General features: G+C 41.0%; 2 protein-coding genes across 8 annotated transcripts in view; one reads left to right on the top strand and one right to left on the bottom strand.

Annotated features, from left to right (window-relative positions):
• Positions 1-8: 8 nt before the first annotated feature.
• On the top strand, positions 9-571 carry POLR3K (RNA polymerase III subunit K). Its single transcript, XM_080620080.1, has 3 exons — positions 9-134; positions 211-298; positions 377-571. Exons 1-3 carry the CDS (start codon positions 24-26, stop codon positions 502-504), a joined length of 327 nt encoding a protein of 108 aa, XP_080476206.1. The 5' UTR covers positions 9-23; the 3' UTR covers positions 505-571.
• Positions 572-1,071: 500 nt separating this feature from the next.
• The window catches only part of GTF3C1 (general transcription factor IIIC subunit 1), a 43,095-nt gene continuing 21,105 nt past the window's right edge, over positions 1,072-23,061 (bottom strand). For 5 of the 7 annotated variants that reach the window (XM_080620065.1, XM_080620062.1, XM_080620061.1 and 2 more), the window contains 20 exons: positions 21,953-22,049; positions 20,969-21,146; positions 20,468-20,603; positions 18,570-18,705; positions 17,706-17,787; positions 16,898-17,083; positions 16,178-16,335; positions 15,893-16,035; positions 15,617-15,698; positions 14,300-14,412; positions 13,324-13,386; positions 12,582-12,675; positions 11,492-11,664; positions 10,560-10,844; positions 8,314-8,567; positions 6,578-6,864; positions 5,457-6,102; positions 3,845-3,884; positions 2,904-3,096; positions 1,072-1,353 (listed from right to left, as the gene is read on the bottom strand). In XM_080620065.1, the coding sequence (XP_080476191.1) occupies positions 1,132-1,353; positions 2,904-3,096; positions 3,845-3,884; positions 5,457-6,102; positions 6,578-6,864; positions 8,314-8,567; positions 10,560-10,844; positions 11,492-11,664; positions 12,582-12,675; positions 13,324-13,386; positions 14,300-14,412; positions 15,617-15,698; positions 15,893-16,035; positions 16,178-16,335; positions 16,898-17,083; positions 17,706-17,787; positions 18,570-18,705; positions 20,468-20,603; positions 20,969-21,146; positions 21,953-22,049 (3,568 nt within the window). In that variant the 3' untranslated portion in view covers positions 1,072-1,131. The remainder of the gene's footprint in view (positions 1,354-2,903; positions 3,097-3,844; positions 3,885-5,456; positions 6,103-6,577; positions 6,865-8,313; positions 8,568-10,559; positions 10,845-11,491; positions 11,665-12,581; positions 12,676-13,323; positions 13,387-14,299; positions 14,413-15,616; positions 15,699-15,892; positions 16,036-16,177; positions 16,336-16,897; positions 17,084-17,705; positions 17,788-18,569; positions 18,706-20,467; positions 20,604-20,968; positions 21,147-21,952; positions 22,050-23,061) is intronic. The other 2 variants (XM_080620063.1, XM_080620064.1) reach the window with 2 other exon arrangements.

Genomic DNA, 23,061 nt, shown 5'->3' on the forward strand with positions numbered 1-23,061 from the left:
CGGTCGGAGCCGCGGAACCAGCGATGCTGCTCTTCTGCCCGGCCTGCGGCAACGTGCTGGTGGCCGAAGAGGGGCCGCGCTGCCACCGCTTCGCCTGCACCACCTGCCCCTACGTGCGCAACGTCACGAGGAAGGTGCCGGGCGGGCAGGGCGCGGGGCAGGGAGGGCGGGCGCGGGGTCGGGCCCTGACTGACCGGCGGCGTCCCGCAGGTGACGAGCAGGAAGTACCCGCGGCTCAAGGAGGTGGACGATGTGCTGGGCGGCGCCGCGGCCTGGGAGAACGTGGACTCCACCGCAGGTAGGGACGGGACGGGACGGGGAGCGGGGGTGGTGAAGGACCGGGCCTCACCTCACGGCGGCGCGCCTCGTCCCGCAGAGTCGTGCCCCAAGTGCGAGCACCCCCGCGCCTACTTCATGCAGATCCAGACGCGCTCGGCCGACGAGCCCATGACCACCTTCTACAAGTGCTGCAACACGCAGTGCGGGCACCGGTGGCGGGACTGAGGGCGTGGCCCAGGCCCGATGGGATCTGGGGAGGAAAAGCGGGGATCTGCTGCAATAAACACGTCACTGGGTGTAAGGAACTGTGTGCTGTGGTTGCTTTAAACTGTCTCGGTAAAGCTGGCACACTGCTGAAAGCGGCACAGGGGAGGGGTGCAGAGCCCTTACCTCACACAGCACAGCGGTCTGCTAAAAACAGATGATAAACTAATACCACATACGCCAAGAAACCAGTGTGTAAAATATAGACAAACCTTTAGCTTAGTTATCTTATCTACCTTAGCACAGAGCCAGCTCCCAGGTGGATGGAAAAGCAAAGGTGAGATGTTACTGCTATGACGCTAAAGGGCCAGGGAAAATGAAAAACGACCCTTTGCTACCATGTGAAAACCTGTCAGGTAAAGCAGAAACTATGAAGTGCACGCTGTACAAGCAGTTACTGGTAAAAAGAGAAGGTACTGAAAGTGGGACCAGATATGCCTGCATCTTAACATTAGGCTTTATTCTCATCTTAAATACATTCACAAGTAAAAAGGATAAATAACTTAATAAAAACATGATGGAGCGCAAATTGTCATATTTACACTCCTACAGGCTAAACCCATTTAACAGGGCTCAGCTTTGCCTCTTTTATACAGGGATAATCTGCACCCATTTATTCCAGTTCATTTCAGAGGGGAACACTCTTCCCAGCCTAAGAGTACAGTCTACTGTAGGCTCATAGTATATTGTTGGGGTTTCGCTCAGTTTGGGATTGTTTAGTTGTTCTTCAGTAACTGGCTGAGAAAAGAGCGACACTGGGGATGGCTTTTTCATGTAGAATCGTGTGATGCAGCCGAGAGTTTCCAGACCCTGCAGAAAAATTCACACCTTTAGCTTGAGCAAGTGTGGTAAAAACAAATGCACTGAACACTATTCTACCTACGGTGTTCTGAGAAATGTTGGACAATTTATACTAATTTATACTACAAGTGGCTTCATTTCACCCCCTCAGGTGAAGTGCCATCCCCCACTGGGGTGGCAAAGATCACAGCACAGCAAAGCAAGTTCCCATAGCTGGATAGATGCTTTCTTACAGATGTTAACACAGTGGCTGACATTTGGCTGCTGAGACAGAACATGCATTCAACAACATATTTCAACATTGAGGACCAGTTGCAAATGATTTCAGGCTGTATCAATGTAAATCCCAAACTCGGGTCAGTTCTTGCTAATGGGGTTGCATTTATTCCCAAAGCACCACCCATCAAGGTCATTTATGTGCTCTATTTTTTGAAAACACCTGGTGTGTATTCTATCATCTTACATAGGTATGCACCTAGATTTATTAATATTTGGTATATTACAGATACAAGCTCTGTCTGTGGTTTCAAAACCAGGTCTTACCAAGTTTATTGCTAGAGAAGTTAGATTCAAGTCCTCCAGTCTGTAAAATGTACAGGTAACTGCTTGTTTTTGTGGATTTGAATTAAAATTGCTGACGAATCTGTATTCTCTCCCACATACGTATGCCTCACCATTGTATATCCTACTGCAGTTTTAAACCTGTCCCCTCATCCCAGCTTCCCTCCTGGTAGTGCTGCTCCAGCACAGGACCTATGGACACGCTGTGCTGGAACACCTGGGAAGCAGGATGGTAGGGTATACAACTTGCCTTGTTACCAAAAAGTACAAGCCTTTGGACAAAAATATGGCATACGTATGACAGAAGACTGATTTCCAGCATTAGCGGGGGAAGTCATGCTTATGGGAAATACTGCAATATTATTACTATGCTTAAGATTTTGAGTACTTACAGAAAAAAAATACAAGTTTCATGTGCAAAATAGCAGTGGTGGTGGCAATCAAACTTCAAGATGTGGGGAAAAGATGAGACACTCTAATTTTTCTCTCTGTGTAATGTTTTATAATTAAGGAAAAGTGCCTCTAAGCAGGTCTGTCAGGACAGGAGGTCTTATTTATACTGCTGTCTAGCACAGACACAGCTCAGTCTGATTCTTACATTAAAAATTACTCATCTGAAAGGTGTATAAGGGAAAAACAAAGCTAAACTCTAGTGATTAATGCTGTATTAAACAGTCCAATTTGGTATTTCACAATGACAAGCCACCACTCTTCAGAAACCAGCTAGAACTTCAACTGCATGTACATTGTTTCAGAAGCAAGCTCAAATTTTAAAATCAGCCGTATGGTCATCTCAGTGACAGGTAAAGCAGGTTTCCTTCCTCCCTCATTGTGAACAGTAACTTGCTCTGGCTTTAGTTAATTTAGGAAGGGGAGAGGTTGTTTTTTATGGTGTATTCAGAGTCCCATTTTCCTGGGACTTCCAGCAAAGTAGTTGCTGACTCTTCTGTGTGGAAGCTGAACCAGATTAAAGTTCACACAGCTGGTGCTTCACATACCTGCAGTATCTCTAGGACAGCGACAGGCTGCAGTACCCCCATGTAATGCTGCAGCAGCGCACCTTCTGTTATGCCTGGTTTTGTCATGATGTGATAGAGCACAGCTTCCATCATCCCTTTACACACAGGTTTATTCAGGTTCCCATCCACAATCCTCCACGGTCTCCCAATGAAGCAGACATTCTCGCAGGCCCTGCAAAGGACAGTTTTTAAGTTCAGCTCCATCAGGACTTAATTCTTCCAACTAGATTTCCCATTGCAATTTCTGTGTAATAGATTCTTACTACATCCATTGCCAGTGTTGGCTCACGTGCTAGGTGTAAATTCTGTAGCTGCTTTGGGCAGAGACTGGTGCTAAACTATCAGACAGTTCTGCAGACCTGAAGCATTTCACATTAAAGTGTCCACTTAAAGTAAGTGCTTTTAGCACCAGTATGCCACCCACTGGTTACCTGGAGTCTTGATGACCAGGAAAGCTTTGTTTGTCACTAGCTCTAACATCCTCCAAAAGTTACTCAAGACCTGCTTTGATCGGCAACATGCAGCAACAGTGCTCAGATAGGAAAAAAATTCCTCATTTTTAGCATTCTGGAGTCAAAAGACCCTGTGTGGGAATTGAGTTTTCCCATACTGCAGTTTCTTCAGGTCTTTCCTGGGCTTGTGATAGCTCAGACTTTCAGGCACTGGACTTACTGCGAAATAAAATTAATTCTGTTCCTCCGAGTTAGCTGGTTTTCTGGAAAAAAACTATCAAATTTTCTCAGCATGCACATGAGCATGAGTAACATTAACAGGAACAATGGAGGAAGACACAGGCTGTCTCCATCATCAATGCTCAATGTGCATTGCCACATAAAACAAAGGTTTCCAAACCATTTGCTTCCAGATGTTAATTTGTTCGTGCTAAGTTCAGTTACTCTGCAGAAGTCTTTGTTACTCACCGGTCCCTGGCTGCCTGGCTTACATCTGTCATAGAACTTCCTGGAAAGAAAGGAACACATTGTTTTTAATTAACCTGAACTCTTTATCTAGTGGAAGGAACGTAAAAGATGTCCACGCTGCAAAATGCAACAACTTACATTAGAAAATAACACACACAAGCTTTGCTGCATGTTGATCTGGTTGCATGGGGAGCTCTGAGCTTCCACGCTGACTGCCTTTACCTGACTGCAGCATACCCTTTCTTCCCACACCTCTTCTTGCAGCCACATCTGTCTTCTTCAACCACCCACTTTGTGGTTCCACTCCTAAATCACAGCAAGAAGTTTTATTCCGAGAAATACGATGACGTGGCTGCACAACAGGTAATTCTATTGACTGAAAGAACTGAGCTTCACACAGGACCCTGTGCAGGGTTCTCAGCCGGCTGTGCTCACTTATGCTTGTCTAACTTCATGCTCCTGGTAATCCTATGGAAGTTGAGCAGAAGTCTGAGCAGCTGTGGACTTGAGAATGCAAACTCAGGATTTCAGCAGGGTTCAGACTGAAAGTGAAGGTTTTCTCTGAAACTTCCGGTATGCATTATGTCATGGACTTTAATTGTGCAATTACTTAACATACTTCTACCACACCCAGAGGCTAACAGCTTTGGCTTAAGCACATGTAAACCCTTCAGCTGGCCTTCAACAGTAAGACCAGTCAGAACTTTATGCTTGATAACATAACTATTTCTTCCCTCCTGTGTTACAAACAAGTAGAGGAAACTAAATCCAAAGCTGTATGTTAGCAGTTTCATGTTAAGAACTGCTGAAGTCTATGCAGTTTAGACAGCCCTGGGTCTATTTGCTGCAGGAAGGCTCCAATTAAACAATACCAGGCTTTAAGAGGCTAGGGATCAGTCTGCACTGATTTTCAGTCTGCAGTCTGCATCTCTAAACATGGGTAATGGCAGGTGTTGGCAAAATACCACACAAGCAATTAACTTGTGATTCAATCTGAAATCAGAGCTGATAAAACAGCAACAAAATAAAATCCCAAAGAACCTACTTAATGTAGAGCTTGGCAAGAACTACTAGCTATTAAAAAAGAAAACTGGCAGTAAAAAGGAGATTTTAAAATGAAGTCAAATTGGGTTACAAACGAGGCTATTAATCTTCTCACTGGCATGTGCTGCTTTCTGGTGAATGGTTTAATGACTTTACTACATTTCAGTCATGGGCATTCTATTTAGATGTACACCAGTAGTGCTGTGTTTTCTAGGTTTAGAGATGTCTAGTCTTTGGACTGAAGGCAGAGTTGAGAAACTTCAGATTCAGATGTGTTTTTGGAGAAGAGTAAGACATAGAAAAGAGTTTTAAAGGAAAACACCTTTCTGGAGTAGTCATGAACATTCCAGCAATAGGCATAGGATGGAATCTTTGATGTATCTGAAACCTCCAAGACCTTCCAGATAAAGTTGTGTTATGTCACTTCAACTGTGAATAATGACAACCTCTCTCTCTGGTATAGCTTCATGAAGAATTTAGTGTTTGCTTATAAAATGGAGCTACCTGTTTGGGATCAACTGATGATGAGCTAAGCTCTATTTCTTGGATGCAGAGAGCTCCTACATACCTTTAGAGACTCCTGGGTTCTCCTGTAAGTAGGAAAGATCATCATCCTGCTCACTGGCTGATTGTTCAAGGCTAGGAATCTGCTTGTTCTGCTCAGGGCTGGGCTCATCATTCTCTCCTTCCAGTTTTTTGTCCTCAGAACAAGATTTATCTTGTTCCTTGTAAGTGTCCACATTTGTAGCACCTGGAGCATGCACTGGGTGTTCAGCTAGGTGTTCTGTCCGCCCTCCCAGGGAGCCTGGTTCTTCATCTGTCATTGTAGCAGAATCAGTAACACCTGCATCAAAGTTATTTTCATCTGCACTTTTCAAGCTACTCTGTGAACCTTGGCAGAGTTCATCGTCATCTGCAAGGACATCATTTTGAGTCTTAAATCTCTTCCTTGGCGGTTCTTCATCACTGACAGATGGTGTGTCTTCTCCCAGCTGCTCCTCCTCTCTCAAACATTCCTCTCCATTCTTTGGTTCCAGTGGCAGGCAGTCCTGTTGTACATCTGGGAGAGTGGCATCTGTACCTTGCTGATCAGAATCATCTGGTTTATTCTTCAGACATATTGAATGTAATAGCCATGGCTTGGCAAATACTATTGCAACCAGTCTTACAGTATGGCCTCCTACTTCTAAAACTTGCTGCATTTCAATAAGGTCCTATAACAACAAACAAACAAAACCACAAAATTATCTCAGGAGCTTTTTCTGGAAAATGTCATCTTTAACTGGCAGCAAAGGAAGAGTTTAACAGAATATTCAATTTTCTGTCCTGCTGCACTGAGGTTGATGTTTTACCCCTTAAACTTTACTGAAATTACAGCACAAGACATTTTTGTTCACCTTCAATTAACTTAAAATGTAGCTGGGAAAGAGTATTTTGCTTCCAAAGGTGAAGGATGGTACCTCTAGGTTTCTAAAACCATTCATTCTTATCTTTGAGTAAATGCTGCTTTAATTTTTGGCCTTCCTAACTTTGAGGTGAGATTGCTATCAGGTATGTGATCTCTTGCCCAATATAAACAGCTTTGTTCTATTTATACTTGCTTCCTATATCTTGGAAGGTTGTGCTATTTGAGGGGAATACTAAGCATCTAAGTATTAATGTATGGAAAGCAGCTGGCTATAAACGCACCTGAATGTACTGCTCCAAGCTCCTGGTGCGTTCAGGTTCCACCTCTTCATAGCTGCAGAAACGTTTGCTCAGCTCAACTTTGCAAATTCCAAAGTGGGAAGTTGCCTCTATTGCATTACGGATCTCCATAACAGCAGCTACATCTCCAGGATTGTAGCCATAATGCTCTGTACACTCATGAAGAAAATGACCAACCTCGTAATCCTCTTCTTGGATGTTTATCAGTCTGGAAAAAGTCTCAGGGAGGCAGGAAACCCCCACATCCATGTTATCAAGCAAAGAAGAAACTGCAAAGCAAATAAAACTCCATTTACATAAGCTGTGAAGCAGCTGTTACTACACAGTACCCTACAGAAAGATAAATATCTGAGACAGATTAGAGGTGTTCTAAGCTAATCCAATTAAAAACAGAGCTCAGTTTTCTGTCTTCATTGCTGCAGTTTCCTGTTTTTCTTTCTGCCTCACATATTTGCCTCCAAAAAGGCCTGTAGAAGAGCAGTAGGCTGGTTTACAAGGGCTTACCCTCAGACCAATGTGAAATATTGCTGGAACATAGTGCAGACTTACTTGTATTCTCTCTAACACTGGGTCAGTTTAATGAGGGAATCATCTTTTTCTCTTGAAGATGACCCAGTGAAAAGTCTAGGGCAAGGAAATGCTATGGAGGACCCTGTGAATCAAAAAATTGGAAGCAACTGATCCGTGGCAGAAAGCTATTGGCCAAATATGGTTAGAAACTACAAGCTGACAATGTCTCAGTACAATCAGTATAACAACGCATCTCTGTGTGTGGAGAAAGGTTCAGAACTGCACAAACCCACCCCCACTGTGCACAGTATTTAGAAGCTGAAGCAGTGTAACACCTTTTTCCAGACCTGGATGATTAGAGGGTAGCTTTGGCACTGTTCTTACCTGCTCTCCTCCCTTTCATCTGCAGGCTGCCTTTACATCATGCCTTTGGGACACACGTGACAGATGAGCTTCTTTGACAGCCAAGTTAAACTGAGAACAACTGTAATGAGCTGTCAGCTTAATAGACCTGGAGGGCATGTGTGGCAGCAGAGATATAAAAAAGAATGGCTATTTTACCTCTACCACAACAGCAACAGGCAGGGACAACACTAGACCTTCCAACCAAATAGCTAAACAAGTAAAGGCTTTCCTGGATACATCTGCATTAGAGCTGAAAGGAAGATACTCTTTGAGAAGGGGAGTGCTGATAAATTGCAAATATTCAAGCTTTAACTATGATCAAAATGTTTAAAGTACTGTAGGGAAAAGGCCAGAGATTGGAAACCGCTATTTCAGAGAGCTGCATGAGACAAGTAAATGTGAATTGCCATTCAAAGAGCTCTGAAAGATCTTTTCTCTTTATAGAAGGGAAAGGCTGGGTGTGACATAGTACTTCATACAATTCCGCAACTATTTTAAGTTGCAGAAGGGACTGAAAAAATCTCCTGGAGAAGGGGTAACAGAGTAGAGGACAGACTTCCTCTTTGGATTAATAGTTTCACTCAATATGAAATACAGGCAAGGACTTGTTAGAAAGAAAAGTTAGAAAGTCAACTACCTGTTTTAGGTCAGGAGAGAAAGCATTACAGGCAAACTGCACGTGTAATGACAAACAAAACGTTCCTCATAAGAGGTTTTGTTCAAATTGGTTCCTCAGCTGTTGAGTTTACTATCTTTCCTGCTCAAACCCACTTCTGTGCAAATCAGGCCAAACAGAAACTAACCTGGAGAGCTGAGTCTTCCTGGAACTGGTGTACATCGCAGTTTAACCTTCACCTGGCAGGAATTGACCACTATATTGTCGCTAGGACTCAGATTGCGTGTGCTGACAATTCCAGGGGCATAGTAGCCTCTCATCAGTAAGTAATTGGTATGAGATGCTTGACGAGCTTTTACTTCAATTCTCCGTTTGCCTCCAGAGGTGTCATCTAAGTCATCATCATCGTCATCATCATCATCAAGTCCCTCTTTTCCCAAACTACAGCAAAGAGAGATGTTTTGTTTATTGCTTTTTTAATTCCAAAATAAGAAAGTGACTCATTATCCTTAGCAGAGCAAGAACACCTGCTGTTCTGCATTCTGGTTTGTAGTTATGAGCAGCTGTGGGTATGTCCATAGCAGCCTGATTTAAAGTGCTGAGAACAAGCAATTACAGAAAAAGAAAATACACTAAAGGTCCCTGGAAAAGGAAACTCTCTCTTTTTGCAAACATGTTGAAAATATCTCAGCTTACAGTGCTGAAGTCTTTGGTTCAGCAGACACTTCATCAGGAGGGAACATCTGTCAGAGCACAAAGGCTGAGACTATAAGGAATACTGCAGTATAGGGCAGATAGTTTAGGGGAGAAAAGAAGAAAAGAATTACAGACCAAAGTCACTTTAAAAAAGGGAGGAAAAAAACAACGCAAAACCCAATCAACCAAAACATTAATACAAAACAAACTGTAGACATCCTCAACATAAAGAAAGAATAGTAGGAGCAGCCAGGATAGATTTCCCAGAAACAAACCAACACTGTTTTCGGGACATGACAAAAGCCATTATGGATAAAGGTGAAGGCTCCGAACAACCTGATCTAACTCTGAAGTTGCCTCTGTTTTAAGCAGCTTATGAGAGAAACAACCAGCAGTTCCTTCTAACCTTTTCCAAGATGAGTTAGACCTTAAAATATATTTAAAACCAAAAGGGAACACGTAATGTAGAGCGAATAGTTTAGAAAAAAAAAATAATAATGGATTCAGATGCCTGTTACTCAGCAATGGGACTACTCCAGGGTTCAGTGTATTTTTGCTAATGAGCTGGGTGATAAAATTGCTCAATAATTCTGCACAGGATCACCTAACTGGAGAGACTTCAAGTGCATCAGAAGATAGGATTTGCATTCAGAACACTTCCAACAAAGTGGAGAAATAGTCTGGAAAAGAGGAGGAAGCAATTTTGTACAGACAAATGCACGTTATTAATATTATAGTACTATGCACCTGGCCCACACTAACAGGAAGCAATTACCTAGATACAGGAAAAGCAACTTGTTAGAGTGAATCACAGGAATCATAAGCTGTTTCTTTTTTTGTTTGTTTGGAGTTTTTTGTTTGGCAAGACCATGGCCATTCATCATTGTGGGATGTATTATCAGGCATATCACCTATATAACATGATGTAATGAACACAGACCTGCCAGCAAGAACATGGCATTTGTTTTTTGACATCACAGTTCAGTGTAGAGGAAAATAATGAGAAAGAGATCTGCATAACATGAATAACACACAAAAAATACAAGTAAAGGAACTGAGACTGCTTATTTTAAAGAACAGCGTATTTTGGAGGACTATGATAACAATCTTCAATAGGTAATAAGCTACTCTAAAGAGAAAGAGAACAAAATATTTTCCATGTATATATACAACAAAAGCAACAGGTTAAACTACAGCAAAATATTTTAGTTGCAGTCTAAGAAAACACAGAATGACTGTAAGAATAATTATTCATAGGGTTAGAGTGCCGAGGGAAAGTTTGCATTTCAGTGGTATGCAATTACTGGGGGCTTTAGGAAAAAATAATATATATAATCAAAGAGGAGACAAAACAGAACCACTATGGTGGAGACAGGTTTCACTGGTAAAGCTGAAGCCTTGTTAGTAATTTTTCTTAGTTGTTGAAATGGGAAGGTACAACGTTGATGAAAACGTTCATCTAAGACACACTGCTCTCCTTTCCACATTAGCTGTGGAGGCAATGAAGTGCCTAGCAATTTAAATGTCACACACGTGAAGACAAACGCAGTCCAAGGCTGTAATGACAGACACTTACTGAAGTGCCATGAAGTCTTCAGAATGCTTCCTCAGAAATAAAAATCTAACCTATATCACAGTAAAACATGCCACAATACCATGCAGAAAATGCTAATCTCTGTCCAATTCCATTCAAGTTACCTCCAAACCATATTTGCTAATAGAAGTAACAGTGTTTACCTTTTTATCACTTCATTTTCCACCATAGTGCTGTCCACCACAACTATCTGCTCTGGGATTCTCACATTCACAGATACAAGTCCCAGGGAAAATAAGGAAAGCATCGCCACACACTGGCCACCAGGTCCATCCATAGGAAATGCTGTCATGTCTTCTGATGCCTCATTTTCTGAATCTTTAAATGAGAAGCTATCTGGCTGGTCTGATTTTTCAGCATCCTTGAGCTTCTCCAGAAACTGAAAGGACTCTGTACAAATTGTGCTGGGAAACCGCCATGTAAAAACTCTGGACAAAAAGACAAATTCAATGAAGCACAAACCCTTCACAATCTGATCTTACTGTGTATGAATTTTAGACCCATGGTAATATACAGCAGCCAAATGGTTGAATTTCCATGCTAGAGATGGTGACCAAGTACCTCCTACATCTACTTTCAATGTCTTTTTGCTAGTTCCAGAACATTAGGTATTTAAGGTCAGGTACTATATAACAAATACAAAGCAAAGATGTTCACTGCTCAAGCAGAAGGTGACACATTACAGTTAAACTCTCCTCCCCCACTCCTGACATCCAGGTACAGGGCAGCACAAAGTAACTGAAGAGGAAAAGCAAGCAACCATCAGCATGACAAGAGTGCTAAAGAAATCCTTCCACCACATCTAGGTCTTTGGTGCCACCTCTCCCATCCTCTGCATGTGTTTGTAAAGGCTTGCCCAGCAAACTTGGCTCTATTCCCTGTACAGCCCTAATTGCTAACCAAATAAGAGGCTAACAGACATGCATAGATGTTACCTTAATCTCTTCAGCCTCAGCTGTGATGGTCAGGTTCTTTTGTCTAGGTACTTCATGTGTATTCTCTCCTCCCTGCCCAGCATGCCCAGGTAGATTCTTTTATTTGCTCAGACATGAATGGTAACCTTTCTGACACCCACCTATAGTAACTCTGAGACAGCTGGTAGGACATGGGTACAAAAGGCAAAGCCCGGCTCTTCTTTGGTCCTAGTGTGTGGTTTACTCGACGGCGATTGACCAAGCTTCTCTTCTGACACTCCAGGAAAGCCTTCACGAGAACGTCGTCCTGGTACTCCCGGTACAGACGAAATGTCTGCAAACCCCCCCGTTCAATGCAGAAGGCAGTGTTAGCTCCAAATCCACTGTCAGACTCACCTACTTGAGGGTTACATTAGCTAAATGAATATGAAGCTACTACCTAGAATGTAAATGATGCATATAAATTTACTTAACTACACTATCCTATTCCTTTTATGGGCTCCCAGGCTTTCCACAGTAAATGCCAATTAAATTACCTAAATACTATAGAACACTTGATATTCAAAACGGGATCAGGCTCCCATTAGAATTATATATGTAAAAAATGCTCATCTGCACCACATTTTGGTAGATTCTAGGCTCCATGCTTGCCTGCTGATGAGATATTAAACTCCCTTTGAACTTCTATATATTTTTTTTTTAAGTACGTGATAAGATTTTATATTTTTGTGATCCCCAGCACTGAAGGAAAGGCTCCCAACACCAGTGTCAGCTGAATACTGTGACTGTCTTTGTGCTATCTCCTCCAGGGCATAATTCCAACTACCTAAGTGGACACTAAATCATGATACAGTTTGACCCAATGGAAGGGATATAGAGTTTATTTCATATATTTTGTGAAGATTGCTTCAATCTCACATCTTGCAATCTTATCCTCAGAGAGAAAAGCAACATACTGAAAATCTGCCTAGAATATATAATTTCCTAAAAGCAGAAAAGGGTAATTCCCACAGAACAGATACGAATCTAAGTTTCTGGGTTGTCTTTGCTCCCATTTGAAAAAGGCATATAACAAGGTAGGAAGGTGGAACTTTTTAGGGTTGTATGATGACATATAGACATGGCACTTAGAAACATGGTTTGGTGGTGGACTTGGCAGTGTTAGGTTTACAGTTGGATTCAATGATCTTAAAAGTCTTTTCCAACTTAAAGGATTCTATGATTGGTAAAGTTTTGGTCCAGATACTGTACCTGAAACGACTGGCAAGATTTCATCTGGTTATCTGAGAGTGCCAAAGTGCTCTGAATCAGGTTCTGTAGCACTAGAAAATGAATATCATAGACACTGAAAGAAAAAAGGAAGTAAGGAAAAAAAAAAGTTTATTCATGGTGATTTTTGAGCATGAGGTAGAGAACTACTGAACTAGCACAAAAGTATACAAATTCAATCACCCACTTCTGAAATAGATGTCACTAGGAGGTCACTATAGCTGAGGATCATTCACTTGAAGGACCCTGTTACATCTTCCCTTATCTTCCACCCCGAATTTCTGGATCAGTCCAGAGTTCTCTCTCCTCCTCTTAAGGTACAGCACCCACATAGAAAACATACACTGCTGTCCTAATGATAACAGACCACCATTTTGAGTGGTAGTCTGTGGTAACATACAGCTCTTCCCAAAGAAGTGTTTGCAGAATAACACAGCAGAAAGGTAAAGCGAGGCGATTTTATACTCCAAGCACATCTAAAATAATGCCCAGTCACCATTTTGGGAAGGTCACTGTTACTGTCATTTCATTCATCAAATCTAGAATCTATGTCAGAGCTCCCTACAGCCTTGTGAAAGTATTTTTCTGTTAACAAATTTATACACTGCAACAAACACATGAAAGCCACACTGAATTAAAAACTATATACGTGACTTTTACAGATGCGAGGGCTGACATGTCCTTGGAGTCCTAAATGGGAAAAAATGGTGTTACTGCAACTCACCTGCTTAGACTATCCTCTTTTGCGTTTTGAGCTGTGTCTTCTCCAATTGCCAAAACTCGAAATCTAGTTAAAGGAAGGGAAAGGAAAACACTCAAACAAAAGCAACATTCTGTGATTTTATATCAGCTGTGTAACCAAGAGACTGACGACTGCAGCTGCTAATACAGCAAATGTTGAAACAGCACAGGGGCACTATCTGCTCCAGCAGCCCTCAGCACAAGTGTCTAAAACAACTGACCAGATCAATCTCCTTCATTGCTCTAAAATATCAGTTGACAAGGAGATAAAACACATGGTCAGGAGACTGTACAGAACTGTATAGATTTACTATTCTATTGAGGTTTGTGACTTCCATCGGCAGCACTTTTGCTGTAACATATAGCTCTTCCCAAAGTAAGAAAATGTACAAAGGTGCTAAATTTGTTACCATAAAATGGTGCGAGACCCAGATTTTCACACTTCTCTCCAAGTGTTATTCAACATGAAAAAGCTTGACAGTCTGAGCTGGAGAATGCCATACAAAGCTGAGAGCTCTGCTATCAAGTTTTAGCAGCACTGAGATGGTTTAGCTGAGCAACCAGCTACAAATTGTGATATAAAATGGGGCCAGTTAATCTGGAAGACAGTAAAGGGAAACCTATTTCATGGGGTTTTGAGCAACCTGGTCTACTGGAAGGTATCAATGCCCACGGCAGGGGTGTTAGAACTAGATGATCCTTAAGGTCCCTTCCAAGCCAAACCATTCTATGATCCTACAATTAAAATGTACCTGAGTAGCAACATCTCTAATAGCAAAGTTGAGGACTTGTCAATTTATGAAATCTGACATTATGAATTTCTGGTTTAAAAGTCTTATTTAGCAAAATAGGAATGGTTTAAAATAAACAAGTTTATGCAAATAACTAAAAATGAGTTATATTATTTAGGAAGTATGGATTTGGAGGAAACATTGCTTCTTGTATTTACTGAAACTTACCTGGAAAAGAGTTCCTGCAAAGTATCAGGAATCTCAAGTTTGGGATTCCCCAGAGTTGAACTGAATTTTTCTTTCAGTCTTTCCACAAATTCTTTAAACTCCTTTGCACAAACCTTACAAAAGAAGAGAGAGAAATGTTATCAGCCTCAGTTTCTTAGAATGGGAAAAGATCCTCTACTTTCAAAGCATTCATGGAATATTCTAGTAGAAGTAGCCGGTTTTGAATTATCTTGTCAGAAACTGTACAACAGACGAGTGAATGCATCAAAAAAGCTCTGTGGAGGTCATGTTAGCTGATTCACTTAACAGCCGCAGGTTCTGTCTGTAATCACACTCACAACTACAAGCAACCCACCATAAACATATGTTCTGAAAACAATTACACCAAATTAACAGCATAAGATCTCTTGGTAGGTCTTTGTTTAAGCTTCTGCTTAAGTCTTTTTTATTCTCTTTATAACCTTCAGTCTTTATCGCATTCTCCATTAAGTCTTTTTGTACAATCATAGCTCAGAGAACACCTGTAACAGAAGAGGAACTCTCTAGAAACAAGTTTTTATTTGCTTTCAAAGACAGACTTTGGGGCTAGGGACACATGCATTTATTTTAGCAATGTCTCTATCAGTGAACAACTACTCTTAATTTAAACAAACACAAATTAATAACAGAATTGACTGGGGTTTGCTGACAATATGAACTGTCATTCCTGGATGAAAACAAAGTCTTGCTGTGCCACGATCCCAGTTCAAAAAAAGTCTTGAAATTCAGTTTGCACTGACAGTATAAACAACTTTTCAGTTTGAAATTGTGCTTGATTTAAGCCATGAAAAGCTAAAAATTTAAATAAATCTTTTGACTGATCGAATCAACACTTCCCTCATTAAATTTGCTTACCCTTCCTGCACTCATCCACAGAAGCTAAGGCAGTATTCAGACATGCAAGCAGAATAAAAAATAAGAAAACACAGAGCAAAAATGCTTTCTTGCTCAGATAACAAGGAGGCTGAGAGCATAAAAAAACCCCAAACCCAATCAGTGCATACAGATGCTCAGTCATGGATGTTTACAAACAAGCACACTGAGAAACATTTTTGTTGCACAGCAGTGCTGTTTATGTGCCTTTGGAAAGCTGCCGGTGTCCACTTTACTCTCCAACCAGCAATGATGATGCATTTTTATAATGATGCTATTTTTAAAATAGCTAAGGGTACAAGGGAGAGAGGAGAGATGAAATCACAGCAATTGAAACAGTGCAAGCACTCAGTAACACAAACAGCATGAAGTACTCTATGACCTTTTAGAATACTTCCTTCTTACCTGTGGATCTTCATAATTATTTTCTCTATTCATGAAATCTTCAATGAGGGCCTTATCTTGGTAAACCTCAGCAAGGCAAACTCTGCAACAGATACAATTGAAGGTGTTGTACATAGTTGAAATTTTCCCAATTCAATACAGATTTGATAACACTGAGTGCAAAAAACAGTTGAAATTTGTAAGTCACATGAAACAAGACAAAACCACAGGAGGACTGTATCCCTTCACTTAAGTTCAGGAAAATTTGGCCTAGAACATAGACAGAAACCTTCTTACTTGTAATTAAGATAGGTCTGGGGATTCCTGACAATATAACGAGCTCTTCGTCCAACAGAGTGAGAAGTTTTATCGAGGGACTCCTCAAAGCTGGCATGCATGATATCCCGAACGACTTGCCATGGCACAAAGGCCCCTTTTACCTGTGTGAAGAACAAATGTGTTTGGAGTTAAACTTCAGCTTTTAATATTCACACATGATGGTTAGAACCAGGATGAATTCCAAGGACTGATGATATGTGTGCCCAGTATTCAGGACCACTACTTAATGGGTCTATTAAATACCTTTGCATTTAGCACATGACTAGCAATTCGGCACAGCATGAGCAGACTGTCTTCTTGCACTGTCCAGGTGACACGCAGACGTGTCATTCGCAGCAGGGCACTCTGGTCAGCTTCATCATGGTAGCGGAGTCTTTTGCTTTTTTCTACAGAATCCTCTGCTAACAAATCAGAGGGAAAAAAAAAAAAGACAAAAAAGACTGTTATCTCAGCATTACATGTCCTGATTAATTCAAACTCCTATCACATCCAGTATCAGCACCAACTGGAGTTTGTTAGGAATGAAAGACAAAAGCGGAGAAGAAAAGTAGCAGTTCAGGAAGTAAAATGCATTAATACCCCTCCCAGGAAGACCATCACTTTAGTTAGCAAACTGACAACCCAGAGCACCATACCATGAAGAACCTTTAAGCCAGCTACCAAAAGCTGATGGTGAATTGCAGAGAGTTGATGTGGTGCAGACACAACTGGAATTTCTTTAGTCTGTACAGTTCAGTAGTGCAATCATGATTCACACACAGGTAACAGTCACAGCACTGTTGCTTTTCTCCAGAGCTAGTGTACAGCCCCAGGACATCTCAACCTCTTCACTGAAAGAGGCAAGCCAAAGATATGGCCATGAAGTTCCCACACCACGTGACAGTCACATCAGCTTTTCTAAAGCAACTCACAGCAGGCCTATGCATCAAAAAGAATGCTTCTTTTTCCTGATGTGTTACTTACCCTTCTTTTTCCTCTTTGTCTTCTTTCCAGTATCTTTCTTAAGCCTCTTCCTCTTTTGGCTTTTTCCACCTCTCACTCGTTTGGTTCGATCCTGAGCTGGTTCTTTACTTATTTCAATATTTTCATCTTTCTGGACAAGTGACTCAGATCCCACCTTTGCTCCTCCCAAAATATTAATTTTGTTACCTAAAATTACATATATTTACAGCAGTAAATTTGCTTTACAGCAATTGCATTCTATAATACTAAGGTATATTAAAACACCCATACCCTCTCAGACTCGCCCTTTGTTAGTCATGTCATTTCATGCCACTTCTCAGCAGCTCACAAAATAAAATCCCACATAAATGAGGAATCATCAAGTAATTACAAAGCCTAGGGTACCGAGTTCAGGTTTTATATTCAACCTGGAGCATTTCCTCCTCCTTAGCTTGCAATTTTAACAGTGTCTACTTGTACAAAACATTAGTCCCTCTAGAATTTCTGCACACTGTACATCAGAAATTACAAAGGATAAAAATTACTGTTCTACAGAAAATTATTTACATCTCTAGTTTGCTGCCCCAGAAGCATCCTAGATCATTGTAAGGAGACAGGAACAACTCCTGTCATCAATACTGGCTAAAAAATTATTGTTCCATATATCCAGAAATAGAGAAGGAAATTATTTATCCATTTTACTGCCCCAGAAGCATCCTAGATTACCATAAGGAGACAGGAATAACCCACATCCTCCATACTGAGTTTGACAAAGACAGCAACAGCTATAATACAGTTACAGACCCCACCACCAGCACCACCACCTTACCTCCAGTACTGAGTGAGAGGGGGTGCTTTGTTAAGAAGGTTTGGAGTCTCAGTGTCAGTCCGTTTTCAGAAACAGTAGTTTCCTAAGACAACACAGCTTTAAAAGGTGATATGCAAAAGGAATGTACTGCTTTTAACAACTCTATACATGATATCCTTTGAGTTGTGTCAGAAATAAATCTTCAGTATAAAGGAAAATATCCCTGGCTACAATGACACATAATAGGACTTTGAAACACTTTGCTGCATGAGGTTGTGGATACTAAAGATTTACATGAGTCCAAAAAAGCAATCACAGATATTAATGCTAGAACAGAAAGCTATTAACTGCTCTGAAACATCACCCCCTGGTTTAGAATGGCCTTGAGCCAAGCTTGCAGACAGCTGGGAGAATATTCTGAGGAAATATCTCTACACAACTCCCTTGCTCTTACACCCTCCCTACAAATCTTGTATCAGCAGCCAGAGACAGGACATTAGCCAGAACGGGCATGGCCATTCTTACTTGCCTGTGCTGGACTTCCTAGTAATATTTATTTTGTGTGTGTATGTGTATTTCCTTGTTCTGCATTTTTCAGGTTTTGTCTGACAACTTCTACATTTCAAGTAATGAAAATTGCTTGCGTAATTATTTCTCCTTTGGTCAAATGTACTATCAAATTCAGTTCAGTTTAAATTTACACCCAACTGTTTCACTCACTTCAGCACCAAGATTTAACACCTTTGGCATTAATTTCTTTCCAGTGATGAAAGAGACACACAGCTGAAAGCATGCAAGCAGTAAGATTTTGCTATCAGTATCTCAACCTTGAGAATATTAGAGTTTGGAAAAGTCATTACAGCATATAAATTTTACAACACCCACCTTCCTAGTCTTATTGATGATGTAGCTTGTCCAGATCCAATTGCGTTTTAGATGCCCATAAAAGCTGGAATCCAGACCTGCAGCTCCTAAGCCATCTCCAGGGATAGTTCCATCATCAACCACCTCTCGGCTGCCTCTAGCAGAAAGAATAACAAAATACATAGCAATTCTTTTGCAGGGAGTGCTTTCTCAGCTGCTCTTAAGTGATGTGTGTGCAGAACTCAACCCTTGCCCGCCCAGTTTAGATAGGGTTGAGAAAGAGGAGAGATGCTCCTTTCCTTAACCCTGCTCCAGAAGGAGCATGACAACAATACTTTTTCGTCAAGTTTTAATCTCTGATATTTAATGACTGAGATCTCAGTTTCAAGATTAAACCCAGAGCAACTTCATTACTGTTAACTAAGTTCCAATGGCCATGTTAAACTGTTCTCAATGCTATTCTTGCCACAAAACTAGAGAAAATACCTACTCAGATGGAAAACGGAAAAGCATGGGGAAAATCTCCCACAGGAACTAAAGGCAATCATAACCCTTTTTCACACTGACTGTCAAGCACTGGTCTCTCCAGTTCACCAAGAAAATACATTAAAGCTTTAATATTTAAATACATATACAAGCAAAAAACCAATGCACTGCAATTCTCCCCCCAGGAGGACAAAACTAACAATGACTTGCACAGAATGGATGAACTGGTACCCTTCCTAAATGAGCTATTCAATGATTAATGTGGTGCTAGAGTGCAAATTTTTTTTTTCTTCTTTATAAATACGATATTTTGCAAAGAACCATGGAGAAAAACTTAAAACTTACTTCCTAAAAAAATAAAAAAATAATCAAACTATGAATGAGCTCGTCATATGGAGCAGTTACGACAGCTCTGACAGCCCAGTAATAACACCAAAGAGTATTTCTGAAATCCTGTTTTGCTTTTTGAAAGATTTTCTTGAAAGCTACCATGAAAAAAATATCCAAACCCTGTTTCTTGACCTCAAAGATGTTGCAGTCATCTCCAGCCTAACTGCAAGCAAACACAAGATATCCAATATAAAGGATTTCTTACCATACAATGGAGACCACATGCAAAAGTTGACGAGTGGACTGAACAGATTTTTTTCTATCAGCAAAGATCAGTGGAATCGGGTTCCTTCAACTCCATTAACTTTTTTAAGATAACTTGATGTGCCTACCTCTAACACTGAACTAACTGAAAATACTTTTAAACTGGCTGTTTATTAAAACTGAATATTGACAAAACTAAACCACAGTGCACAATACAGTATAAAATGTTTAACTGTTATTCTGCACAGCTGTCACAGGTTGCAAGCACTCCATCCTCTCAAGTATTCTGGTTGTGACTAGGCAGAAGATGAAGTGCTCCAGAGATCACTTACAGATTTTAGCATTGTACACCACCCCATATTAGAAATCAATCTGTAAACAATGCGCAGCAAAGTGCAGCACAGAAGGACAGAATTCTGACTAACACTGAGTAGCTGTTGAAGCTACAGGCTACTTGTGATACCACGATATAAAGCACAAAACCAGAAAATCTTTTAATTTTTTCCCTTGCATTAACTGTACTTAGGGAGCACTTCTCCCCTCTCAACTTTGCTTTCTCCAACAACACGTTTGTACTACTTAGGAAGGAAATCTGAATCTGTTTTTCCCATTCCTCTAGTATAAAAACCTGCTTAGTAGACAAGGTACTTGTAAATGTGATATATAACTACATGTCTTTTTAATCAGATAGCCTCTGAATTACGAAGAAAACCCCCACAACACTCAACTGAAATGCTAAAGTCTTAACTGCTTCTGCTACTGAGCAACATCCTCAAAACCAGAACAGGTTTTTTTGCCCATTCTATTCAAGAAACAAAGCAAGGATGAAGATGACATACGTGGTATACTCCAACATTGCACATTTGCGTTCCAGATTGTGTTTATCCACTGCTGACTCTTGTTCCATTTCTACATCTAGTGCAGTCTCCTCTCCTTGAAGGTTACTTCTCTTTGAACGAGGACAACGGATAACTCCTAGGCATACAAATAGTTTTGCCTATCAGCATGAGAAGTCAGACTTCAAGCCATTCTCAATCCACCCTGCTGTGGCAAACTACTGCTCCCAGACAGTACCAACATTTTCACCACTTCTCGATAGAGGCTAATGGTGCTCCAGTTAGCTTCCATTAGAAAGCACTACCTTGTCCAAAATTGTATTCAGGGCAGAACTAATGGGAAGCTGGTACCCTTTCTAAAGCTTTTTTGGGTGTACCAGCCAAGAGATTAAAACATTCAAAATGACAAACACAGAGCCTGGGTCAAGTTTTAGGAAAGGAGGAAGAATGCAGCATGAACAGAATAAACAGTAAAGGTACTAAGAAGGTACAGTTATACCATACCCAATGGTGTATTAAGGCAGACACACTGCAAATCAAACCAGAAGTTCTCCACATCTTGCATGGTATTCAGAACATACAAGCGCCTCTCAAATGGGCGGTTACTTTGAGCCAGGTTGTAGTGGGGGTCACAGATAGTGGTATCAACAATCACAGCATTTTTCTTCATATACACAAAGACCTGTCAAACACAGTATATTTCAGGCTGGTAGGTAAAAAATAAATAAACAATCATCAGAATTTCCTAACACACAGGACATACAACTTAATGTTGTTTAGGACTGTTTAGCATTTTTTCAGTCTTTGCTGTTTTGAGCCAGTACTCTGACAGAAGACACACTCTTCTCCATCTATTGCACTGTACTCCCAAACTCTCCTTGCCAGCAATCCAGATATATTGTTTCTAGATTTAGAACAGTTTCTTTTTGCCCTTGTGCACAGGATATTTCAAGTTTCCAAGAGAGTGTCTATTTCCTACAAGCTCTCATTCAGCACTTGAACAGATGTGTTCTGGGGCCTAATTATCTATTTCATCCTCATAAACTTTATGTCCTCACTTCTTTATCCTTGCACATACTCTTTATTTACAAAAAGATGCATATGAACGTACTTGTTTTACTCTGATCATTGACTTTATTCTGTGTCACCCCCCCAATGCCTAATGCCTCGATGAAAAAGAATGTGGCATGCTCATTTTTCATGAAGTGCTGCCAGTCTGGAACCTCCTCAACCATTACTGTGTGCAGTGTTCAGTGTTACACACTTGAGTAGTGCCTTTCCAGAGAAGGAAGTAAAAATTATCTGCACAACTTGCAATATGTCATTTGGATCTTCAGGTTTGCGTATACATCTGAAACATCAGGAATTTTACTTCAGTATTTAAGGTAATTACAACCCCCAAATCTTGCATTTATTTCATTGGACAAAAATAATGAAGAATAGTGGCTAAATTAAAAAATAAAAGAAAATAAAAAGAAATAAAATTACCTGGTCTTTGTCTTGAAACTTCTCTGTTGGGCCAAACTGTATCAGTCCCATATAACATAATCTTTGAAGGTTTTCTACCACTGAAAAGATGTACCTCCTACAGCAATATTAGAGTTATTACAATCAGCACTCATGAAAACATTAAAAATGATACCAGAAAACATGCCATTTCCTTGCAGCAACCGCTGAATGCCTTCTTTGCCTCTGTCTTTACTCCTGCAGACTCTCCCTGGGGGCCTCAGATTCTTATAGCCCCAGAAGGAGTCAGGATAAAGGAGGAGTTTGCTTTGGTGGATGAGGATTGGGTTAGGGATCAGTTAAGCCATCTGGACATCTATAAATCAATGGGTCCGGATGGAATACACCCACGGGTGCTGGCGGAGGTCATTGCTAGGCCTCTCTCCATCATCTTTAGTAAGACGTGGGAAACAGGAGAGGTGCCTGAGGACTGGAGGATGGCAAATGTCACGCCAGTCTATAAGAAGGGTAAGGAGGACCCGGGTAATTATAGACCAGTCAGCCTTACCTCCATCCCTGGAAAGGTGATGGAACAACTTATTCTTGACACCATCTCTAGACATATCAAGGATGAGGGGGTCATTAAGAGTAGCCAACATGGTTTTACCAAGGGGAAGTCATGTCTGACCAACCTTATAGCCTTCTATGAGGAAGTAACTAGGTGGATGGATGATGGTAGAGCGGTAGATGTGTTTTTTCTTGATTTCAGTAAGGCATTTGATACTGTTTCCCACAGCATCCTCATAGATAAGCTAAGGAAGTGTGGGCTTGATGATCAGGTAGTGAAGTGGATCAAGAACTGGTTGAAAGGAAGAAGGCAGAGAGTTGTGGTCAATGGGGCAGAATCTAGCTGGAGGTCTGTGGCTAGTGGAGTCCCTCAGGGGTCAGTGCTGGGACCAGTGCTGTTTAATATTTTCATCAACGACCTGGATGAGGGAACTGAGTGTACCCTCAGCAAGTTCGCTGATGACACTAAGCTGGGAGGAGTGGCTGGCACACCAGAAGGCTGTGTTGCCATTCAGCGAGACGTGGACAGGCTGGAGAGTTGGGCCGGGAGTAACTTGATGAAATTCAACAAGGGCAAATGTAGG

Source organism: Psittacula echo (genome assembly GCF_963264785.1).
Source record: "Psittacula echo genome assembly, chromosome: 5".
NCBI classification, from domain to species: domain Eukaryota; kingdom Metazoa; phylum Chordata; class Aves; order Psittaciformes; family Psittacidae; genus Psittacula; species Psittacula echo.

What these genes read in the sequence shown, in the direction of transcription:
- POLR3K (XM_080620080.1), top strand. Translation starts at nt 24, where the DNA reads ATGCTGCTCTTCTGCCCGGCCTGCGGCAACGTGCTGGTGGCCGAAGAG. An exon ending in TGCGCAACGTCACGAGGAAG is followed by an intron (nt 135 to 210) that starts GTGCCGGGCGGG and finishes GGCGTCCCGCAG; the next exon opens with GTGACGAGCAGGAAGTACCC. An exon ending in GAACGTGGACTCCACCGCAG is followed by an intron (nt 299 to 376) that starts GTAGGGACGGGA and finishes CTCGTCCCGCAG; the next exon opens with AGTCGTGCCCCAAGTGCGAG.